The sequence below is a fragment of the Cheilinus undulatus genome, linkage group 13, assembly GCF_018320785.1.
Source record: "Cheilinus undulatus linkage group 13, ASM1832078v1, whole genome shotgun sequence".
NCBI classification, from domain to species: domain Eukaryota; kingdom Metazoa; phylum Chordata; class Actinopteri; order Labriformes; family Labridae; genus Cheilinus; species Cheilinus undulatus.
The window spans coordinates 32123130-32140442 of record NC_054877.1 but is presented as its reverse complement, the minus strand read 5'-3'; the positions used below and the strand labels follow the sequence as shown (position 1 = coordinate 32140442).

The window sequence follows — 17313 nt, the reverse complement described above, 5'->3', positions numbered from 1 at the left end:
TTACCTCCTCAGGGTCCATGTAGCAGTAGTGGTGCAGGTATTGATTGTACATAGGGAACCCTCCTGGAAAACCGGCCCCCACACTGCCACTGATGCTTGGGCTACCCTGGATGTTCTGACACATCATCAGCATGGGGTTATAGAGCATGCTCTGTGAGCTCTGAGACATCGGGTTCACCCCGATCACAAAGATGATGTCAATGATGCCCTGGAGGGGAAGAGAAAAGGATATTTAAAGAGTGAAATGATTCTCTGTTTTAATCTTAGCAGATAAATGTTAACCAATGAGTCTGGAGCGAGGTTCCCAACAGTTAAAGAATAGTGTGAAGTCCTCTTGGCAATTGCATGGACTGCTTATGACATTATTTTGTTTATATTATTTGACCTTAAAGATACAATCTAGAATAACCTAGATTTAATATCTTCCATGAGAAAACAGAAGTTGAGTTAAAATCTATCAGGTGAACATGGTAGAGCTTTAGTAGCTATGGGACCATGTTTTCCACCGAAGTCCATGGTAACCAAGAAAGAGCTTAAAAGAAAGGAACATACTGGATTTAAGTATGACTCCTTATTAACTTTACTATGCAAGAATGCAATGTTGTTTGTTTCTGTTAGATAGTTCAAGAGGAAGCTGAATTCTAATATAACAGCCATATCGACTTAATTGGTTTTTAACTGCTTGTTTTCTTGCATCCACTGCAAAACAAAGGCCAAGTTAAACTCAAGTTTTCACAGTAAACTTAAATGACTTAATGATACAATATAATATTTATGAAATTTGCAGGTCTTTCCCCTTTTTTTTGGATTTCTGTTCTATAAAGTTGATTCCCCAGACCTTTTTACTTCGATAAGACATTATTAAAGTGAATCCCTCATCTATTAATTCATTGTCATGCACTGTTATGCAAAGTAAAAGGGAAGTACAGCTACAACTACACCAAGATTAGTATGTCATACACATGCAGGGATATAATAAGGAGACCACAATGCACAACTAGGTACATCTACATGAAGTTAAAAGTTGATTTATTGTATAAGTCTGGTAGAAAGTAGGCATTTATTAAATCAAGCATATAGCCTTAGTTCAAGAAGGCCATGGGGTCAAGCACTGTCATAATCAAGATCAGCTGATCTACTGAAAGCCCTCATCAGCTGACGTCCAGCTAATTGCTCCCATGCTACCATATTTAAGCAGCTCTAGCTTGATGCTTTCCACATGGGCTCGTCGAAGAGCAGGGGGATCCCAGAACAGCCACACCACCAATTTTGAATAACAGCAATGAGAGCAGGCTTAATAACTGATAATGAAAAGAAAAAATGTATAATCACATATCTTATATGTTCATGACAAAGTGGTCCAGACAGAAACATGGCAACATGGTAGTTCTACTAAACCCATGCAACCCAGCTTTTATGGGACAATGGGGTTGAGGGTCAATTAAAGCAAAGGTCAGACTGCACGCTTTCAGCTTGATTATAGCCAGATTTGAAAGTTGGATGGATTTTGGGACCCAACAGCCTGGAAAATCTATCGTGTCATGCAGGGATGGACAAAGCTGTATTTTTGCTGACTGATATCTAATGTGCTTCACAATGCATGTAAACATACTGAATCCTACAGGACATGGGAAGACATTCCCTAGTACCACTTCAGGTAAGACTCACCTGCAGGACAGCTAAGATGATGTCACAGATGAACACTGTGAGGTAGAAGGTGCATCCCCTCATTATCCGTGACCGCGAGAAACTGGCCACCAGGAACCCAAGTGAAACTAGGAAGTTAATGGCCGCCATGGAAATCATAGCCGCCTTTGCAGACAGTGGCGTCATGTATGAGCTACTGTAACCGTAGCTGCCTCCATAATATCCTTCTGCAACAGCCCCTGCTACAGCTGCAGAACCCCCAATGCCGTAGCCCCCATACCCAAATCCATTCATGTCCCATACCAGGGTTGAAGCCACACAGGCGAAGATGAGGAAACACATGAGGGCTGTGGCTCCCTGAAAGGCTTTAACAAATCCAGGAGGAGAAAACCAGCGGTAGAAGAGTTGAGGCTTCTCCTCCCGGTAGTAGGAGTCTTGAGGGACATTGTAAGTGTAAGGGACATACTGGCTCTGTGGGGAGTGAACACTCCTCGGTGGGTAGAAGCTGAGGGAGTTGGTGCTGTAAGGGGGGCTGTACATAGGAGGGGAATCATAGTACTGAGACTCATACATCTTTCAGAGAGTATTACAGCAAAATCACCTGGAATAAAGGGAGAAAATTTGATTAAATTAATTCCCAGGGAAAGAAAAGTCCATGCAACCAGCTGTTAGGTCATAATATCACTACCTTCGACATTTTTCAGCATGACAAATACTGAATTTAGTAGCTTTAGAGTGACAAATTTAAATATTGCTTATCAGTAGTCAATGTTAGTACCCTATTTAAAAAAAATGGGATGTGAGCAAAAACGTAAAATACACAATTAACCCTAGATGATGAGGAGCTTTAACCAAGTTTTGTCCTGGCATTTTTCTGGTATCAAGCTTATTCCGATTTTATGGATGAAAGTTATTCACATCACATCCTACCGCTGTTGTTCATTACAGCTCATTTTTAACATTTTATTTATTCTGTTTTAAATGATAAAATACATTTAAATAACTACACCTCATGCAAAAATAAATGAACTTAATACTTTAACTCCAAATTTTCCTTACTCATACCAGCATTTTTGTTAAAACTAATTTAAGCAGTTAAATTAATTTCCTGAAGCCCAGGCCTGAACCCTCTCTGCTCAGTATCACTGACCCACAATTCATCACTCCAAAGAAACTTGACCCAGCTGGCTTCAATAATTCAGATAGACAGCAGGTTAGAGGCGAGCTGGGGCAGCCATGCGGGGTGTTTATTGCAGGACAGAACCACAGACATGCTCCCTCCCTGAGCTGCTTCTAACCTGAGCCTGAGTTCACCTGACAGCCTGAGAGAGAGCGGTAGCCTAGCTTAACACAACTGTCTCTGCTTCTGATCAGTCTAATAACTGTTGAATATGCTCTCAGAAAGGGAACGTGCATTTCAGTGTTCTTTAATGTAATTGTTCTTTGTGTGTTCTTTCCCCACATCTGAACAACAGTAATGGTGTTTAAAACACAAATATAGAGCTACATAGTGCCAGGAATTAGATGGGACCACATAAATTGCCAAGTTTTTTGAAGTCAGTTATTAAATCATCTTTTAACGTTCAACAAATCAGATAACTGATTAATTTAAACTAATATTGCCCATTAAAGAAGTATAATATAATATATATACATTAAAACGAAAAAGGAAACCAATTAAACAGCAAACATCTTACCTACTCATTAAAGACCAGAACGTTCTACAGCTTCACGCTCGTGCATTCATGAGTCTCCTCCGTGGCGGATTAATGTCGTCTTTATAGCTCTCTGTCGGTTGTAAACTTTGTCATTTCGCTCTGAAGAGACCTTTTCTTAACAAATGAAACCTTCGGGGCTGCCTGACTCACACTGTGGACACTGAGGAGCGGATGTGTGCCTGTGCAGGTGCACAGTTCATCCAACCTGGCTCCTCTCACGTGCTCCAAAGTTGTCCGTTAATAGGCTGAAGAGCAGGGACATACTTAAGCATAAAGCATTTCATGTTGTAGCGGTGTACTTGTATTTTAGCATGAATAAGTATGACTAGGGCTTACTTTTTTCTATCAGTGTCCCTTGAAACAAAAACAGGTGCTCAGTTTTGTAAATCAGTACCTTGATAATGAAAGTGTTGAGTGTTTTAACAAAAAGCCTTGCCTTGGTCAGAATTTGGCGTAAACAACATGAAAGCATGGATCCATCCTGCCTTGAATCAACAGTTCAGGCTTCTCCTGGTGGTGTAATGCTGTGGGGGATATTTTCTGGGCCTCTTAGTAGCAACCATGCATTGTTTAAAACCACAGCCTCCCTGAGTATTGTTGCTGACCATGTACATCCCTTTATGACCACAGTGTACCATCTTTTCATGGCTACTTGCAGCAGGATAATGCACCATGTCACAAAGTTCAAATCATCTCAAACTGGTTTCTTAAACATGACAATGAGTTCACTGTACTCCAGTGGCCTCCACAGTCACCAGATCTCAATCCAGTACTGCACCTTTGTGATGTCAGAGATTCCTATCATGGATGTGCAGCTGACAACTCTGCAGCAACTGCATGATGCTATTCTGTCTATATGTATTATTACAATGCAGGCTGTCATAATTATGAAATGCAGTCTTAAGTAAGGATGTCTAATGTTTGCATCCTGTTGTGTATCTTTAAACCTTTTTATGCCTCAAGGCATCGTGTCCTTGGGTTTTCCGTCTGTCTAGACCACAATATCTCAAGTGCACTCATGGATTTCATCAGACTTTGAACAGATGTTCCTCCTGAGCCAAAGATAAGCTGATTAAAGGTCATTATGCCTCATTTTCAGCCTTTGCTTACAACATTTATACTAGAGACAACACCCCAGCCATCTCCTCCTTTTGGCCCACTACTGTACTTTCAATTGGAAACTTTATTGAGACACATGACTGCTGAATGATAGATCTAGTAAAGTGCAGCTTTAGTGAGGAGATGATAAGGAAGAAGTTTCAGTAATGTAGACCTAGGTGAGTAAATCATAAAGTTGTGGAAAGAAGAACACAGTCATTTGACATTACTAACTAGAATGCATTGCCCAACAATGGAAGCCTACATAGAAATCTGTTTTTCAATATTTATATTTTTAAATGCTTAAATTTAGTGTGTTTTGTTGTACAACATACACATAAAAGACACTAATGTTAATCTAACAAAGTCAGTGCATCTAAATTTGTAAGTGTAAAACACATGTGAGCCTGCTTGGCTTTCACATGGATCATTTTGCAAACTCCAGTGGGCTTTCATGTGTTTTGCCTCGAGGAGCAGCTTTTGTCCAGCCACTCTGCCATAAATATCCAATATCAGTGAAGGAATGCAGTGATGGTTGTCCTTGTAGAACTTTGCCCCATCTCCACACAGGATCTCTGGACCATTACGTTCTTGGTAAGCTCTCAAACTAAGGCCCTTCTTCCCTGATTGCTCAGTTTGGCCAGGTGGCCAGCCAATCAAGGTGCAGAAAAATCCCAGCATTGTGGGAGGCATCTCAGCTATAGTTCTAGTGTTTTGCTAAAGGTCTGAATACTTAAGTCAATGTGATATTTCAGTTTTTTAAATTTTTTAATAAATTAGCAGACATTTCTATAAGTCTGTCATTTTTTTCATGATGAGGCACTGAGTGTAGATCAGTGGGGATAATTTTTTTTTTTTTTTTCCACTGTAGCATCAGGCTGCAACATAAGAAAAAGTGAAAGGGGTCTGAATACTTTCTGAATGCACTGTACAGAGAGTATATTTGATTTTAAAGCAGAAGGAAATGGAAAATGTTGATGGACACCCAAAGAGGGGGAGCTGATGATGATAATAAGCTGATTCAACAGGATAAAAAAGAAAGAGTGTCATTATGTCACTAAAAGTTGTTGCAGACCAACTAATACTAGTTGAATCTTTTAAACACAATAACCAGTGTGTAGTTAAGCTGCAATGGAACAAAAAAGTACATGAATAGCTTTACTGTTGCAAAATTAACTGTGATAACTCACTCTTCACAAAATCAAGGAGTCATGAGAAGCTTGCAAAGCCTGACTTCTATTTAAATCTAAGCCAACAGTATTTGTTTTCAGTGAAAATATTTGAATAAAATGAGTCAATTAATGTTAACCTTAAACAGTTTGGTGGTAGGAATGAAAAAGTCACTCATGTAGTAGAAGGAAGTCATAAAGAAAACACAAAAATGTCAGTTCAAATAGAAATAGAATACAATGCATGTAAGTTCAAAAAGATGTACAAACTTCAACAATATTTCTTAAAACTACTGATCCCTCTTAGGATATACAATAAAAATGTAAACTGAAGATAATTACATAATGAAATTACAGTATAAAATGTGCTAAAAGCAATAGAAAAGGAGTGTTCATTTGTCCCTTATGTTGCATAAAAATGTCCCAGTTCTAACCTTCTAACCTAATGTATCTATTAAAAAAGTAATACTTATTCAAAGCTTTTGTAATTTGATTAATCAAACAAAAAGAAAGAAACAAGCACTGATGTAAGCTTGTTTGTTGAGTCCCCATCACGCTGTGTTGATATTCATCTTCAGTCTTTTCTCATCATTTCCTGGTCAAAAGAGCGGATTCTGTTTTTGATGTGGCTCAATTTAGCTTTCAGATATTCACAGCGCTCCTTTTTCTCCAGAAAAGCAGGGTCCTGTAAAAACACAAACACAAAATAAAACTGAAAAATGATTCATATCTGCAGCCTTTATTAACTACATCTGTTTCTGCTCTCCTCTGCTTACAGTTGCGTTATCTGGTTCATTTTATAATGCTGAGGCATTAAACGAGAATTTCCAGAGTTGGCTTTATTTCATGATGGAGGCAATATTATTCGCATCAGTGGAAAGCTTTATTGAAGACAAACAAACGTCGTCTGGGTGTTTAGAGAACACTTGTAGCTTTAACATGTCTCTGGGATAAATTTTAGGGTTGCAAAATAATTTTCTAGGAATGTATTTAGACAAAAAACAGGACAGTATTTTTTCAATAAACTCAATCACTTACATTCTTCTTCTTCTGAAATGTCATCAACAGGTCTTGTATCCTCTGCTGACTCTGTAAGAGGTTTAACCAAATGATTTGAACAAATCACATCAAGTTGGTTCCTTAAAACACATTTGTCATGATTTTGGGTGCGAAAATAGAAAAAAAATGAAAGAATATATACAAAGAAAGCAAGTGAAAAGCAGTACAATCAATCAATCAAATCAATTAAGGATAATCATACTCTGTAGGGCTCTTTTTTTATCCAAATATATTTCATTGTGTACTGTCGATGCATATGTGCTGTCATAGACAGTCCGGCTAATGATCAGAGTTACAGAAAAAGTTAGATGCCTATGCGTGTAGTAGGTCTACCCAAAAGATATTCTGTAACACAAGTTTTCAGAAGGGCTACAATTTGATTAGTAATGTCTGCACTCTTTGTCATATTTCTCCTCCCTGCCTGTCTTTTTTCTCATGTTATCTACTGATGGAGCAGTGCACTTAATAAAGCTCAGTGTTAGTTCATGCAGTAGTCATACACCCAGCCGTGATCAGCTGACAGCTAGCTGATCCCAATTATCGCTTCCCAGCTCCCACAGCCAGTCACAGCTCTTCCTCTCAACACAGCAGTGTATTTAAATATATTTCTCACTAATCCCTGCTTGCATTAATGCTGATGCACCACGCTGCTGCTACTGCTGCTGGCAAAACTTAACCTCCACCACCCCAGCCTCCTCCTTTATAGCATAAAACTTGTTGCACCCTCATATTAAGATTCATGCTACTATGTATGAATTGCTTTTGAACTAATTTTAATGTTTTCAGTATGCATTATATCTATCCATATGGAGGTTTCTAGTCATGCGTGCCCTGGAAAGTCAAAGTATGCTGCCTGACTAACCCAGGGCGCATCTTTTGAGCAGAACCTTCACCACCAAGTAACTGTATAACTGTAAATTTATTTTGCAATAAAATGGTTAAATGTATGACAATAGTGCGGCTGGACTGAGGGGCGCAGAGGTTAGAGAAGCACAGGAGCAGACAGCCTCTTATGTTTGTGTTTCATTCAAAATGTTCAGGGCTTACATCAGCGCCCGATTCCGCACGGCACCCTACGCAACTGCCTGTTTCACCTATGCCCAGAGCCCACCCTGCTTGTCACCAGAGTTTACTGCTGCTATGTGAAAAGCAGCAATATTCAAAGTTCTAAATTACCCTGAGAGGGAGCCAAAATTTTGACAATTTTCAAACATGAGTACCCTTATACAGAAAAGTTTTCATTAACAGGGGAAAACAAAGAGTTATGGATTCATCCATCTCACCTCATTGCTTTTTCCACCTCTGAGGAGTTTTTCCATCATGGCATCCAGCTCTCTGAACTTGCTGAGGGTGGTGCTGATGTCCCTGTAGAGGTCCTTGTATTCCTGATACTGGTCATTGAACACAGCTTTGTACTTTTCTCTTTCCTCCACACAGCTGATCTCCGGATATTTTCTACAGGAAATTTTTGTGGGGAATAAATGTAGTTTAACACTATAACAACAAAAGCATTTTTTGTAAGTGCTGTCTGGTGGAGTAAACAGTAAATAATATCAGACTGAGTAACATTTTGTGTGAAACAAACACTATACAGCAGCATAGTTTAAATCTGGACTTACATGACGTAGTCGGCAACAACATGCACTTTAGGAATATATTCAGGTGCTGTGGTTCTGTTCCCACTGACTGGGGCCCATTTGCGTTCTGAATAGAGCTCAGGTTGGTTGATGTCTTTCCTCTGAGAATTATCCGTTTCATCCTTGAATGATATGCGCTTTGTTTTTTGAAGGGTCAGTGGGATGGTTGGGTGGTTCGCCTCCTGGGGCTAAACATGGGGTAAAGAAGAAAACATGTCCAGAACATAAAAACCAACAAATAAAAAAATGAATGAATGTTTGCAGGCCTTCTTAAAGGTAACTCTCTGAGACCAAGAAGCATAAATGAAAAGCAGTATAGCCAGGGAAAAATTACAAAAAAAAGTCAAACCTCAGAGTCTACCTTCATTCAGCATGGAGATTATTATGTTTACTCTCCTCCCCCTTTCTCATTTCACATAAAACACATTCGCTGACTGTGCTGTTTCTCACATGAAGAGGGAGTCTGTAATGCTCAACAACATGGGCTGTATTAGCCAGCAGTTATAAGCTTGGTAGCTGTAAATGGGAACACACAACCATGTCTGTTTTATATCTCATTGATTAAGCTTACTCTGCTGAGCATGCAGTTGCACAAAGCCTATATAACCGGAGCTATCTGTTTTGATTTATGTCCACATGATAAGAAACTAGCTGTTGTTTTTAAAACGTCTTTGCTGCTTATGTTACCCTGGCAAAAAAAAAAAGTCTGTGGTCAGCAGTTGCCAAAGAAAGCACAAGAAAAAGTGTTTGAAATGTATCATACAAAACTGTTTTGTTAAAGGATGAGATATGAAAGGTGAAAGTAACAAAAATTACATGATAAAAGTGGAGGTGAAAGAAACTCATGCAAATTCAAATTTGAAGGAATAAAAAGGCATCGAAATAATATAATAAAGTGATAAACTATGAAATGATTTGATTAATTTGAGGCTGATTTGCTGAAAACAGTTGCAATATTATGAAACAGTGGCAAATGTTATGGTTTTTGATTCGGCAGAAATCATTAACAGCAAAAACATTTTCATTCATCATGACTTTTAATCTCACAATTTCGACTTCTTATCAGATATTTTTGACTTTTTATCTCATAATTTCTACTTTTATCATGTAATTATGACTTTTTATCTGATAATTTTACATTTTTTAAGCTCATAATTTTAACCTCTATTAGGTAATTATGACTTTTTATCTATTATTATGACTTTTTAACTAATAATTTCGACTATTTGACTCATAATTATGACTTTTTATCTCATAATTTTGACTCATAATCATGACTTTTTATCTCATAATTATGATTTTTTTCTCATAATTTTGATTTTATTTATCTCACAATCATGGTTTTGACTTTATGACTCATAATCATGACTTTTTATCTCATAATTATGACTAGGATTCTTTTTTCTTTTTTTTTCTTTAATTGCCTAACTTCCACATTTTCTTGGCAGGTATGGACTTCCGTAAAAATAAGCAACAACTGAAAGAGGCGATAAAATCAGCTGGACCATGTTTAGTTGCGTGATGACGTTAGAGTGACACTGACGTGAGTGACCGTTGAACTTTGCGGCCTGCTGGTTGTTGGATTAGTTGGTTGGTATTGTAGCTAAATAGCTAATGTTAGCCAATGCGTGTGCGGACTAATTAGAAGTTGCTACAAGTGTGACATACATTTGGTCAAAGTTAGTGTTTTCTGATGAGTTAACGAGCTGTTTCAAGACCGCCTTATTTTAAGCGCGAAAAATAAGAGGGCGGCTGGCTAATGCTGGAAGAGGAGGCTAACTGTGGAAACAGCTTCATAGCAAACGTGGAGGATAACGAGGTCGAGAGGAGCGTAAAGATGACGACTGTCTGAATGAGCTGCATGAATATGGTAAGTAAAGATTGTGCGTTAACAGAAACTACTTGTAACATGTAATGTTTACCTCTGTTACATCACTAAGCTAGCGTAATTGAGTTTCACTGTTTCTTTGTGTTTCCTTAACATGAGAGGAATGTGCTATTTTATACCATTTTGGTGACAGATTAAGTATTTGTAGTATTACAGATGCTTTTTGCTGTCATACTGATTTGGATTTCAATGCTGTGTAGTTGTTCTATACTGATCATGTCCATGTAATCTTATTTTTAATTTTGTAGTATCTCATTTAGTGGTTTGGTAGTTTCTCAGAAAGAATCCATTATTAATTACTCTCTATAAAGTAATGTGTTATAATACTTAGTTACTCATAGATAAAAGTAACTAGTTACACAAGTAGTTACTCTGCATTCATTCTAGTCACCTGTGATCATCTGTAACTTAATTGCCAATGGAAAATACAATTCTAAACCTTACATATACCCACATCAGTGTACTATAGTGTTATGGTACTTGTTCATGCAGTAATATGTATTAATATTTGACATCATGTTTGATGCGCAGACACTCACCACCTCGCGGATGCGTCAAGTGTAAAACAGGCTTTAGAAAGTCTGTCACCTCTTTTCTGACTTGGTTTAATTTGGGCGGGGCCGATACGTGGGCTCATGATGTCATTAGCCCACACAGTATTGTTGGGAATTACCCCGCCCCTCTCACAGAGCATTTTATCTCAGTACAGTCTGTTATAAGCTGATGTCACTGCCTTTATTGAAAGTTAACAGTCAATTAAATGCTATTTTTCTGTTCATTGTGAGGCAAATTTGTCAAATCTATTAGCCACAGAGGCCTATGGATCATTAAAAGTATCATAAAAGAGATTTGAGCAAGAAAACTGACTTTGTATCTTCTTCTAGGGTCAACAAAAGGTCAAGAGGCTAATGGCGTGAGTGCTTTCCTCAATTCAGATTGTAGCATTTTTTTAATTTGAGAGGATCGTATTTAATACACAGTGATCTGTCATACAACAAACCTAAATCCGGATCCATTTTTACTTTACAGGGTCGTTAAGTAACTGCTTAATTGGAAAGCTACTTATCAACAGTAGATATTAATGTCTTAAATAATAGAGTATTTAAATATACAAATGACCAAAAAGGCAGACATCCCTGTCCTCAAATCAAAACAACAATCTTATGATAGAGAGTAGTAAAGTGGCTTAATCCTCACATGAGATGAAAAGATTTGTAATGAGGAGTTCATGGCAGTGGAGAGTTGTTTTTGACCTGGGCTTAGTTTGAATTGCCCCGTTCCCTTGTCCTTTTGTGCAACAAATTTAAAATAGTGTTCATATCTAAAGACGTTCTTATTCAAACCACTCCAACGTTTCCCTCTGTGTCCTCCATGGACTTGAGCTAATGTGTCATTCACATTATTCAGCAAGTGTTGGCTGAGCTCATATTTAAAGGTATGCTTTATTTTTTTTTTCTCCATGCTCCCATTTTACATGGAGTTGTCAGATTTACAATAACGCAGGTAACAAGATTGTCATTTTACAGTAACAGTAATGTGTTTACTGAATTAGCAGCAGTAACTGCACTACTGTGTTGCAGGCAAGTGTAATGAGATTAAAGTAACGCGTTACTTTGTGTTGTGTTACACCCAACTGATCTCATTTTAGTGAATTGATATTGTATGTTGTGTAAAAAAATCTTTAGCTTTAGTCTTGCTCTAAAGCCATACCCCACTGTATCGCTTATCAAGTTAACCTCAAACCCACAAAAGTGACTAAGGCCTTGTAACCAAAGATTTTTAAGTATCTTATAAAAATCACACCTAGGACCGAACAAGAATGTCTTCTTCCTTTTGACTTATTTCTGCCTGAACAGAAATGCAACTACAGGCTCCGTAAGTACTAAAGAAACAACAGACTTTCGTCCTGTCTGACTGCAGTGGCATCGACTAGTTGAAAAAGCTGACATGTCAATACCAGCAAGGAGTGTGCTCAATATAGATGGTCTTGAGTGACTGAATTTCATTAGAATTGATCTGCTGTTATGAGGCAGTTGTTGCCTTATTTGTTGTTACATGTAGTGTCCCTAAGTGCTGCCACTAATAAATTAATTTGTTACCTGTGCCTAGAACAATATCAAATAGACAAAAGAGGAAGTGATGCTGACACTTAATTTGAAAAGAAAGGGATGTAGGCTCCTAAATTTCATTTAAAAGAAGATCTAAACAAAACTGTGGTAATGAACGCTTAAAAAAGAGGACTTGAAAATACATTTAGTATTATTTAGTGCGACTGAAACTGAATTAAGGAGAAGAAATTTCCAAATTCAGCTTGTTATAGCTTAAACTTGTCATTCTTCATAGCAAGTTCAGAGGGAATGAATATGAATTTTCCATTAAGAGCTGTACCTGGTTCTCATAGTACTCCCTCTCCCTGCGTGTAGCCTCATGCCTCCACATCTTTAGACACACCAAAAAGCTTCCAAGATACATTGCCATGTTGATGAAGATGAAAGCAGTCCCCGCCATCTGGCCCCCATCAACACGACACAGATTGGACAAGATGGGGTTAACACCTATCGTCATGTAGCACAGCCCCCCGCGGTTCAAGTCGTTCAAGTAGACAATCCCTGCTGCCATGTAGAGCAGGAACAGGGTCACATTGACGAAAGCCTCCGTCAGTGGCCACCAGGGGGCATCAAGGAGGATGGTGCGATAATACATAGTCATTCCCATCACTAGAAGGATGAGGGTGATAATCCAGGAGAGCCCAGCTACTGCCAGTATGAAGGGAGTCATGGGGCCAGTATAGCTGTAACCAGACAAGCCCAGCCCGTTGTTATATGCACCATTATAGTGTCCATATGTGTTTGACCACTCACTGTCTTTGTGAATGTAGGAGATGACACAGGCAAACACCATGCCCCCAAATAAGAGCTGAAGTCCTGCAAGGAGTCTGAGCAGCCCTGGCCAGGACTTTAAATAAGAGTATTTCTGGTTGTAGACCTCCAGTTTTTCAGCGTAGTACTCTGCAGGGTGGATACTTGTGAGCAGGGATTCCTCTCTGAGGCCCTCATTGAACACATCATCAGATGGGCTATCCCTTAATAAAGGCTTATGGGAGCTATGGTTGGAGCTGCCAAGTGATTCAGCCCAGTTTCTGCGCTCCAGCAGGGGGCTTACAGGAGGGCTCACTCTGGTCCCATTAGGAAGGATCTTGATCCCTCTGGTGCTGCCCTCAGAGTCATTTAAACTGTCACTTTCTCCTGCCTGTCTGTGTGCAAAGCCTCCCCATGAGGGAGGGAGGAGGGACTTCAGTCTTTCCTTCATGCCCCCTTTTTTCTCTGTCTCTGCATGATGTGGAGAGCTGGATGTGTGGTCGTCATCGTCATCATCATCGTCATCCGTGATATTATCCGGTGTGGGTGTGTGAGTCACCCACATAGGCACTGGTGGATCTCTTATGGAGTCCCTCTTACTAGAGGAGGACCCAACCACACTGTCAGCCTCTTGACTCCTGAGTTTCCTGCTCCAGCTTTTCATGCTGCAGGCGGATTATGGTGATTCATTGAGAACGAAGTGATCTCACAATCCTTATGTGGCTTAGAGAGGGAGGATGAGATAAATTATTTTATTAGTCATGTATAATTAGCACTTAAGCATATAAAGTTTATTTTATTGGTCAAAATGTACAGTTAACACTAGAGATGCAGGATATTATTGGTATATCTGTATCGGCAGATATGAAAATTATAATCGGCTGTAAATACCAGCTATATGAACAAATTAGTTTATGGCATTTTAGGCAGGATCAACAGATCTACATCAGCTGAAGTCTTTTTCTTGGTCTTTCCTTAATTCTTAAACTGTAAATTGACTGAAGTTTTTTTTTTTACCCTTAGACTTCGAAGTGTGATTAAGGTCTGAACAGCATTCGATACCATATTGTAATTGGCTAAAATTGATTTGCAAATATTGGATATACATTAGATATTGCCAAAGAGACAGTATTGTGCATCCTGAATTAATACACTTTCACTGGGTTGCACAAGCTGTAAGTTCAAATTGAGCCTACTTTGATCAAAAGTTCTCACTTAGGATGGACTTTATTCACTATTAACATTCAAGGTGTTGCACACAACTTGAAGACTTTGCTGTAAGATTTTCATGTCAATGGAAAATAAATGACAAAAAAAGATAGTAAACAAGTTTCTCAACTACATTGTTAACAACAGAGTTAAGTGTGATATCCAGTATATTATTTGTGCTAAAGTTGAAAAAAATAAAAAAAAAGCCAGAATTTAAACTTAAGTCTAATGCTAGTAAAAAGTAAAATAAAAAAGAATAAAATCAATACCACATTGAGAGAATGGCAACTGAAAAAAGAGGCTGTGAGCAACTAATATTGAGTTTTTGTTTTATAATAATTGTTTTCTTGTACAAAAAAATATAATAATTGAAAATCATAAAAATGAAAAAAAAAATTTAAATGATCATAAAATTGTTGGTTACATGTTTTTATTCTAAGACTTAAAATCAACAAAACACAGACAGAAGTTTTAACTTGTGTCACATTTTTTTAATAATGTTTTTTTTCTAATGTGTACAACTGGTGTCAAGGTTTAACTGGTATCAGATTGACTTGTGTCACTCTGTTAAACGTTTCTGATTTGAAGATTTATCAGTGTCTTCTGAGACAATGCTACTTGGGAAGACTCTGCTGGGCCACAAATTACATTTAAAGTATAGTGAAGAAAATTTAAGTGACTTTTTAGATGCCTGATTAAAACAAATAAACAGTTGCTCATTAATTGTACTTTGTGTCCCCACAAACACTTGTTGAATGTTAATTTAGCTAAACGCAAAGCATTTGCATTGAAATTCTCTATTTTAAAAAACAATATGATAAATAAAAAGTAAAGATTTTAGCCTGTGTTATGGTTGCACAGGGGTTTTGGTGGGCCCCAGTAGATTTTCAGGTTTCACATTCTGCTGCAGCATACTGAAGTGTGGGAAAGACAGTCTAATTCTTTAGTAATACATTGTCCACTTAAGACAATATTGCAGCTCAAAGTCAGCTGAACCAGGTTTTGAATTTAATGGACCACCACATGTCTCTCTCTCTTTCTCTTTCACCATATTTGGATTATACTTTAGATCTGCATCTTGCTATGTTTTTTTTTTTTCAGTAGTGTATATAATTTAGATTTGTATCATTTGAAACATGCATTGATAATTACCAAAGAATCAAAAACTTTAACCGCATTATCAGAATTGCTCTAACCAAAACAATGCAAATCTTGTGAAGCAGTCTTAAACACAGAGATCAAATTGCTTACTACAGCATCAGAAGTATGCCACATCCTCTGCTATAATATTAACTCTGAGAGGAAACACAACATGACTACAGTACAGTAAGTTGCTCCCCTTATCCCTCAACCTTTTTCGAATTGTAACACGGCTCAACTAACAACAGAGCAGTTTAAGCTGAGCTGTGACTCACAGCAAGCAGCTGCACAAGCTCTTCACGCACAGCGACAGTCATGAAACTGTCACAGCTCATTCCAGTAAGAGCTCAGTGATAACAGAATACGTTTTTAAAAAGAAAGTCAGAGAAATGTTAAAACTCCTCTTACCGCTTTCACCCCACTTGTCCCCAGTCATATGTTAGTTACTTTTAGGACCGGTTCCCCTCTGTAAAATGGCCGCTGTGTCGAGAGGGCCCACTCAGTTCACCCTCTTCAGTTCCTCAGGTGACTCACTCCTGATTGTAGATACTCCGTTTCATACAGACAGAGCGATCAGCCAATGTGTGTGTAGAAAGCTGCAGGGGGAGTAGAAGCTTAAACATTAAACCTGAACCGCCCCTGTGCTGCTGGTGACTGGCGTTATGAGGTTAATCTGTGTGTGAAAGAAGAGGAAACTTGTAACATGAAAAAAGAACTGGGTTGGAGGTGTTTAAAGAGGGCCTGAATGTCATTTTCTTCTATAATAGTCCAAATAATCAGGAAATTAGATATAAATCAGGGTGATAATGACACGATTCACTCATTAAACCAGCTCCTTGGTACATATTAAAGTCCAGTGAAGTCCAATATGAGTTAAAGTGTTACAAATGTTTCTTTTTATTCTTTTTAACTTTCAGCTCCAGTGGTTTGTCTACAAGATTACTCTTATTTTAGAGACAAGCATGCGTTTGATATCAGCCCTATCATATCAATTACATCTCATATCTAAGATCTGTGAAATACTGCTTTATCATCCCATCATTTATGAATAATTCATTCTCCCATTAACTAACAAAGTGTGCTGTGGTCACAGAGGGAGATGAAATGTTTGGCACTAGAGGGCAGCATACTCCTGTGCTTCTCACTCTGATCACCTACTGAGTTTGATTCGGTCTCCTCTCAATTGAATTAAGTGTCTCTCAGTCCCAGTTGCCTCTCCTCTGCTGTGTTTATTGTTTTCAAATCCAGCTTCCCTAGTGAACAAGAACTAATATCTCTGCTCCAGTGTTTTTGACAATGCTTCTTGGGTAAAAAAGCATGTAGAAAACAGCAGCAGAATTCCTGAAACCAACCCCTATCCTGATATGGAGGTTTTATAATGTTTCCAAAGAAGCAGAGTGCAGCTGGTGATTTTGATGTAACACTCCCCTAAAGCAACGACTCCATCTTCTCTTCAGTGGGATTTAACTCTCCATATGTGACTCCAGGAACAATTCCTGGTGTATAATGTGACGTCGCTCTGTGCCAGCAATTGTTCCAGAGCTGCGCTGATTTTCATGTAGAGAAGGCTAAGGGCAAGGACATCTGTAGTGACCCCCCACCCCCTACCCTCATATACAAACACACACACAGTCTGTGCAGCACTCATAACCAGTACAGTACAGTAAACACATAATGCAGCCCACGTTCTCAAGTGAGTACACTGAATCCCACTAGTAGCCTTGGCCTGGGGCTACCTCATCTCTTGGTACCATGCATGTCCTCTCCTGCAGGCACAGGTGCCTGCTCAGCTGCAAATAATATGCAGAAGAATGCAAGATTTATGTAGGTCTATAGTTTGTGTATACAGCAAATAGGCTTGCATGTAAAATAGTTATATAAAGAGCATGC

The 17313-nt window shown here is 38.5% G+C and overlaps 1 protein-coding gene and 1 long non-coding RNA gene across 2 annotated transcripts in view; one reads left to right on the top strand and one right to left on the bottom strand.

The window, feature by feature from the left end:
- The window catches only part of LOC121519702, a 29233-nt gene extending 13285 nt beyond the window's left edge, over window positions 1-15948 (bottom strand). Inside the window, 9 exon segments of the mRNA XM_041802527.1 lie at window positions 5-208; window positions 1669-2211; window positions 5641-5659; window positions 6214-6317; window positions 6671-6721; window positions 7975-8146; window positions 8311-8516; window positions 12605-13797; window positions 15832-15948. Coding sequence (XP_041658461.1) covers window positions 5-208; window positions 1669-2211; window positions 5641-5659; window positions 6214-6317; window positions 6671-6721; window positions 7975-8146; window positions 8311-8516; window positions 12605-13738 — 2433 coding nt within the window. The 5' untranslated portion in view covers window positions 13739-13797; window positions 15832-15948.
- LOC121519703 overlaps window positions 9955-17313 on the top strand; it is a 54257-nt gene continuing 46898 nt past the window's right edge. The window contains exon 1 of the long non-coding RNA XR_005992731.1: window positions 9955-10198. This is a non-coding gene — a long non-coding RNA (uncharacterized LOC121519703). The remainder of the gene's footprint in view (window positions 10199-17313) is intronic.